This window comes from Lolium rigidum, chromosome 1 (assembly GCF_022539505.1).
Source record: "Lolium rigidum isolate FL_2022 chromosome 1, APGP_CSIRO_Lrig_0.1, whole genome shotgun sequence".
NCBI classification, from domain to species: domain Eukaryota; kingdom Viridiplantae; phylum Streptophyta; class Magnoliopsida; order Poales; family Poaceae; genus Lolium; species Lolium rigidum.
In genome coordinates, this window is record NC_061508.1 from 361,195,599 (window position 1) to 361,203,366 (window position 7,768).

The 7,768-nt window shown below is 46.9% G+C and overlaps 1 protein-coding gene across 1 annotated transcript; it reads left to right on the forward strand.

Annotated features, from left to right (window-relative positions):
• Positions 1 to 2,901: 2,901 nt before the first annotated feature.
• On the forward strand, positions 2,902 to 6,269 carry LOC124665991 (probable protein phosphatase 2C 59). Its single transcript, XM_047203347.1, has 9 exons — positions 2,902 to 2,948; positions 3,175 to 3,302; positions 3,478 to 3,576; positions 3,685 to 3,843; positions 3,933 to 4,111; positions 4,250 to 4,324; positions 4,400 to 4,569; positions 5,902 to 6,094; positions 6,213 to 6,269. Exons 1-9 carry the CDS (start codon positions 2,902 to 2,904, stop codon positions 6,267 to 6,269), a joined length of 1,107 nt encoding a protein of 368 aa, XP_047059303.1.
• Positions 6,270 to 7,768: the final 1,499 nt, after the last annotated feature.

The following is a 7,768-nucleotide window of genomic DNA, read 5'->3' on the forward strand; positions in this document are numbered from 1 at the left end:
ATGATGATGATGATGATGATGATGATGATGATGATGATGATGATGATGATGATGATGATGATGATGATGATGATGATGATGAAGTTGATGGCGGCGGCGACGGGGCTTCGGTAGAGATTTGATCTAACTAAGGCGACATAATGTGGGTATTCTCTCTATGTATTCCTTGAACGCCTTGCATGTAATCACAATTTCTATTGGGGTTTGGCGAGGCTATCCCATTGTAACTAGGTATGGTCTGGCTGTACGGGTGGTCCTGACCATACCAAGTGGTCGTTAAGTCTTCTACAACTCAGCTCTGGACCCTGGTTGACTTGGTGGCATCCCCAACTCATAATTCTTCATCAGTTTCCTATGATTTTTTTCGTAAATACATCTATTTTTGGCATAAAACAAATAAATAAAGAGATTTGCACATCTTGACATCGATTATAACTTATTAGTGGGTCTAGGAAGATATTTGCTTCATACTGTAAGGAACTATCCTAGTTTGGATGGAGATAAAGTGGTCATTTTCACGAGCCATCAAGATCCTACTCGCCGTCCTCTACCACCTCGCTGAAGTAATCATGTCGGCACGCCAAGAATCCTCACCTCCGACCTGTTTTTTGCTCGTTGTCGTTCCCCGCTCTGCGTTGTTGATTCCCTCGCCTCCACCCTCCTTTGCCGAAGATCTCCTTCCGCTCATCCCCATACTATGTGGAGCTGCACGTCACAAGAGTTCTAGAGGTAGCAGTGCACCTCACGGTGGCCGGGGAGGCTACTGGTTGTGACAACCGACGTCGGGAGACGAGGGGTTCGTTCTCATGGCCACACTGTGTGGCACACAAGTGATCTTGTTCTCCGACCACGAGATTGTTGTCACAGTGTCGTGAAGACATAGGCCAAACATTGTCGTGTGGTTGCCGCCGGGAGGAGTATCCAGTGCCACCGCCGATGTTCTTCGACTAGGCATTGTTGTTCACGATGATCGGTGCGTGGCCATCAACTGGTGTGTGCTATCTGGCGCGCTCTCGCGGGGTTCACATGAGTGAGGACCGAAATTAGTTAGATGGGTTACTAATTTTGGAGCCGTTTTCCAAAAAAGAAAATGCACATGGCAGACGGGAATACGGGTCTCTACGGACTTAGATGATGGTTGATGAGACAGTCGCGCTGGTATCTAAAGATTGTAAATCACAGTGGCCACTACGAGTAATAGACTCGACTTCAATGACTTTTATCTCTTTAAAGGTATCACATGACTTTCCATTGGTCTTACCTTTACTAAATAGAATATAGAATTTTTTTTAGTAGTAGGAGCAAACGTTTTCGTCGATAGCAAAAGACGTGTAACAATTTTATCAAACTAAAGATTCGTTAGACCAGTATTTTACCGAGTCTTTCGAAGGTGTTCCTAAAACGTGGCGTGCACACATTCGTGTGTGGTGGAGCTTTGTTTTGAAAGAAACACCAACACGAACTAAACACTGAAGCATAGAGGAGCTGGTCAGGCCAGGACTACTATGGCCACTGCAACGTGTACTGCACCGCTAGAGCCAGGCCGGTGCACACGCGCCGCTCCCCCATACGAAGCCAGTGCCACGCGCCCTATCCGCGAACTGATCCACGTAGCGCCGCCACCAATGGCGATTTGATTCGTTTCAGCGACGCCTGCCGATCCCTGACGTAGCCAAAACCAACACGAGGAGGCGGAGACGATGATGAGGATGCGAGAGATCCAAGAAAAGCCGTCGCCTCTACGGGGCCATCTCGGCGCGTCCACGGCGTCGACCTCGCCTCCTCTGCCGTGCCGCCACGTACCCTGCACGGCACCGCCCATCGTGGCCCGCGAATTCCTCTCCCCGCCACCGCATCGCTCCCGCCACGCCTCCATTTTTAGCCGCACGAGCTCCGCGTTTCTTCCTCATCTGTCCAGCTTCCGTCGTCCTCCTTATTTACACGAGCGCGCGAAAGAGGCTCCGCACCGACCATCCATACCGTGCACGAGCTCATCGTTTCTGCCTCCAACCTGTCTGAATCCTCAGGATGGGACTGGGCCGGGTCGACCCGCTGGGTCACTGACCCGACCCAAAAACTCAGGGCCAATGGGCCAGATGGGTTGGCCCTAAACGAAATTTGGGTCAACGGAGCCAGCCTCGATTGACCCCTTGGGTCGGCAGGGCCGACCCGCGTTGTAGTTAGCTTCGTGTCTACCAGCAAACTATGCATTAGTCACCGCTCTGCTCTCATCTGTGTCGCGCTTCCGGCGTGTGCGTTCAGAGAAGAAAGCATGTTCCTTGGATCTGATCTTTGTACAGTACGATTGTATTTTTTTTTTGTTCTCCTTTCAGCACAACGGTCCTTCAATGGAGCAGCATCCTGCAAAGTGTAAACGTCATGTGATAGTGATACAATAATACAAGATGGCTCGCACCTCTCTTGCTCTACTTGCTAGGCATGATAAAAAAAAACTGTTACGTACTGCTTATTTTTTCAACACACAATCACATAGAAAATTGAATGACTAATTTATATGCTCTCTGTTCCAAGTTAGTTAATGAGAAATGAATGGACTACGTCATTATAAGATTTAGAACTTGTAAAACACAGCTGAAAAAATAATATATCTAAATTTTGGGTCGACCCGAAAAACCCATTGGGCCAATGAGGCCGTTAATCTTCTTGGAATGGGTCGGCCCGTGGCCCTGTATATTGGCCTTGAGGCCAGAGGGGCCAGGTCCAAGGCCAGGTCCGGGCCGGCCCATTCCCATCCTGACTGAATCCTTATTTACGCCCGTGAAGCGCTCCCGGGGCGATTGGTTCTTCTTCTTCCCTCGTCGCTAGCTGCCATTGCCGGCTTGTGCGTTGGTGGCGGGACGTACGGTGAAGAGGAATCCATCCGGCCGGTGTCCTCGATCCATGGCGCCCTCCGGTGACGGCAGGCCTGTCAGTGGCGGCGGGTTCAGGTACCATGCGTTCACCTCATAATTCCGCCTTGCTTTCGTGCGTTCGCTTTGATGATTATGCTTGTTGCACCGGGCATCACGTTCGCCGCGTGCCATGTTTACTTTTCATGCATCGTCATCTTGCTAGGCAAGGCAGTCGTTGCATGCTTGTCTTCAATGATGTCTCCACGGCGGAGTTCCTGGCAAATGTTACTCAGACATGTATGTATGTTGTTTATCGTGGCAGTGAAAATGGCAAATTCAGCTACGGGTATGCTAGCTGTCTCGGGAAGAGATCGTCCATGGAGGACTTCCATGAGACCAGAATTGATGGTGTCGATGGTGAGACCGTTGGATTGTTCGGTGTCTTCGATGGTAAGTTAGTTTCTAGACTCGAAGAAACTAGTCACCATACAGTAACAATTGTTGTAGATTCAGACTTCAGACAGACAGAGATCAAGTCTGCTAATTGCTAGGACTGTTCCGTTTTTGAAGTCCGAAGTTTGCTAATGACTGCAGTAGCGTTTGCTAATTGCTAGGATCTCTGCAGGTCATGGTGGGGCTCGGGCAGCAGAGTTTGTCAAGCAAAACCTGTTCAGCAACTTAATTAAGCACCCGAAGTTCTTCACCGACACCAAGTCTGCTATTGGTATTATACATCTTCCTGAACAAAATATAACACTGAACAATTCACATTGTAGAACATAGTAGTGCTTAACTGAACATTGAGGTTTAATCGCCGAAAATTCTCTTGCAGCTGAAACTTTCACCCGCACGGATTCAGAACTCCTGAAAGCCGATACCACCCACAATCGGGACGCAGGGTCAACGGCTTCCACGGCCATTCTTGTAGGCGATCGCCTCGTGGTGGCGAATGTTGGGGATTCTAGGGCGGTCATTTGTAGAGGTGGTGATGGTAAGCTCAGAATAATCAACCTGACACATAACGATTTCGAATGTTCCGATTTAGTAGGTTAATGACCTGCGTTCTTCTGAATGATGCAGCTATAGCGGTGTCAAGGGACCATAAGCCTGATCAGACGGATGAGAGGCAGAGGATAGAGGATGCTGGAGGTTTTGTCATGTGGGCAGGAACATGGCGTGTAGGCGGCGTCCTTGCCGTTTCTCGCGCATTCGGTGACAAACTGTTGAAGCAGTACGTGGTTGCCGATCCAGAGATCAAGGTCTGTAACATAGATCATTAATGTATTCTGAAAACTAGTTGCTTCAGTGGCTGCAATCTTCAACCCTACACCAAGACAGCAGCATTGTGTTACATAATATATGCGATTTGACACAGTCTGCTCTGTGCCTGCAAACAGGAGGAGGTGGTCGACAGCTCTCTGGAGTTCCTCATCCTCGCCAGCGATGGGCTGTGGGACGTCGTCACCAACGAGGTAACCACAACACCCATCCTTCACTTCTCTACTTCACTACCAAATGCGTTATTCTGAAGCTGCTCTCCGTTCCAGGAAGCTGTTGCCACGGTGAAGCCGATTGTTGACTCGCAGGAGGCTGCCAAGAAGCTCCTCGTGGAGGCTACGCAGAGGGGCAGCGCCGACAACATCACCTGCGTCGTCGTCCGTTTCCTGGACCAGCAGCCTAGCCCGACCACCACCGCCGCCTCCACTGATCGACCCTCGTAAACACAATGCAGCGTGCTGCTGAACATTGGTTGTTTCGATGTTGATCGGGCAAAGGGTTTGTCGTACTCGCAGTGTACTGATCAGTGGAGTCCTTTGCATACATGTTTCATTTGACTTGTTGTGTTGTTTCCACGAGATTTTAATTCCAGTGTAAGAATGTGTTCTGAAATGTGTTCTCCTTTTTCTGTTTGCATTGTGCTACTAGGCGAGCTTCCCACTACAACGTAGCATTGTAACCATTTTCATCTTCCTCTGTCTTTCCAACATACGGGGATCTAAACCGATGATTAGTGTTCTTTACAAGGAAAAGGGGCAGAATAGTGGCAAATTATCGTGTTTATTCAGACCAGCAAAACTGAACACTCTATAAACACAGAAACACAGAAGAACAGGGAAAACGTTCATTTAATCAGATTAGCAAAACTGAGCACCCTATGAACATAGAAGGGCATGGAAAACATTCAGAATAGCAACGCTGTTAGTCAAATGAAACACTGTTAGTCGGGTTTCTTCTTCGAGGTAGCAACACTGTTAGTCGACCACTCAAAAGTCTATTTGAACTTCTATGAGACACTTCAAGAGAGAGCAGCCGCATAACACAACAAATAAGACAATGAACCAAATTGGCAAGATCTCAGACTTTACCGATTTCGAATGTAACAAGGATCAATAAATCTGCTCATAGTTATGATAGCAGATGTTATGATAATTTAAATAATAAGTCATATCATGTGGTACAATTAGTGGAGAAGCAAACAAAAGAAGACATCAAGAGGAATAGGATGTGGCTCAAAGTAACAATTGATGTATTGTGGTGGTTAACATTCCAAGCTTCCTCCTTTCATGGACATGATGGAAGTGAATGAAAAAAATCAAGGTAATTTTCTTGAAATGGTGATTGCTAGCTGCTTATGATGAGGAAATTGGTGTTGTTGTATTGGGTAATGCTCCACAAATTTACAAAAAAAAAATTGCATATCATTGCTTCAAATGTGTAAAGTGAAATTCGTAAAGAAATAAGTAATGCTAAGTTTTGCTTTCTTGTTGATGAGTCAAGAGATGAATCAAAAAGAGGGCAAATGGTTTTGGTTAATCGCTTTGTTGATAAAAGCGGCTTCTCGATATTGTTCCTGTATTGGATATATCTTCAGCTACTTTTAAATATGCACTCTCTTCTGTTTTGGGTTTAACATGAATTAGATATTAACAAAATTCGTGGACATGATTATGATAGTGCTAGCAACATGTGTGGGGAGTGGAATGGACTACAAGCCAACTTTATGGAAGAGTGTCTTTATGCCTATTATGTTTATTGTTTTGCTCATCAGCTGGCAGCTAGCTCCTTTTGCCGTGGCTAAAGAAGTAGCTGATGTTTACAACTTATTTGATCATCTTGCTCTAGTTGTCACCACGGTTGTGTCTGCTAGTAATCGAAATGATGAATTGCATGCTCATCAAGTTGCTGAAATGGAGAATCTAATTGAGCATAGCAATACTGAAACTGGAAGGGGTGCTAATCAAGTTGGAACATTACAGCAGCCATGCGACACTAGTTGGATCTCTACTAATACCTCAGGTTGCCTTTTGAAGCTATAAAAGCCTGCTTTTTTGGTACTTAAAAGCATTGCTACTTCTAAAGGTTCAGGTACTTCACCCGCAGCACGAGCAAAGGCTAACGGTGCTGTTATGCAAATGATTTCTTTTGATTAATATTTATTCACATATCATGAAAGAACTTATGGGAATCACAGATCTTTTATGCAAAAAATTGCAACCAAAGTCTCAAGATATTGTGAATGCCATGGATGATGTGAAAACTACAAAATTGTTGATTCAAAAAGCTAAGAAATAATGGTTGGATCAAGCTTAATGATGATGTGGTTTATTTTTGTGGGAAACATGTGGTTAAAACACTAAAATTTGGTGAGTTATATGTGGATTTCATTAATTACCGCGTAGAGGATGAGAGTATAGTTGAGCATGATTATCAGTGTGATATTTTCATTGTTGGTGTGGATCAACAAGCACAAGAGCTGAATCCCAGGTTCATCAAACAAGCAAACCTAGCTTCTCCTTATGTGCACTTTTTTTGACCCAAAAACTCATTCTGTTCATTGGACATTGGTATTGTGTGTTCTCTAGCTTCAAATTTCTTTTTTTTTTTTTTTTTTTTTGAATAACAGCAGGAGAGCTGCTGTGTTCATTGCATTAGAAGAAAAAGGTACAGAGACCAAAAACTGCTCAGTTTATTTAAGGAAAACCGAGCGAAAACCTTTACATCAACAAAAGCACCGCTAGACATAAAGGACGCCAGGAAGGCTAGGAGCGAAACGAACAGAAAAGCACACCACCGGAGCAAGCAGCGTCAGCGAACATCATCCATCGTGCTTACGATGGGACGACTTCGACTTCATTGCAACAACACCAAGGTCACTCCAAACATGTCGCATCGATCACAATTGCCACGAGCTTGTTCGTCGGCTTCAACAACACCAGAGAGAGAAGACATAACCGAAGGGAGGCGGCATGTGCCGCTCCGGTCTTGAGAGGGCGGAAAACAGGACTCGTCTGACGCCGTCTGCATGTCGAGAGTGCTTTTGCTATCGCCACCACGAGGCAACCACACGATCACCACAGACTCCAAGAACGTCCGCCTTTGATAGTGCCCGGCCAACCGCTTGACCGCAGTCCAGGTGCTCCCATCAGTACTAAGTCTCCAAAACGATGCTTCCAACGAAGTCGCGACATCGAGGATGCCGCCATCGCCAATCCGATAAGCGAATTTAGGTTTTCACCCAAAGACAAGAACCAAGAGTGGGAGAGGTGCACGATCTCCACAGTGACGCCTTCAACAAGGCGAACGACACCCAATAGTGACGTCGTCACCAGCACCGACGGAAGTCGAGCAAGATTTTCATCCGGAGAATCGCGCATCTTGCCGGAACCTGAGTTCCCGGCACACCTCAGTCACACCCAACCGCTCCACATACCTCGCCGGAGCACCATCAAAAAGACGCCTTCATGACCAGCACCCCCGCCGGCAACCAGGAGCCTATGTGCACCGCACCTACTTCCAGCCGTCGACCGGGTAGCCTCGCAAACAGCCTCGGCCGCCGGGCCCCGGATCCGGAGCAAGGACCGCTTGGCCATCCGCTCCACCATGACCGGAAGCAGCCGGAGCGAGCATCGCGCCAC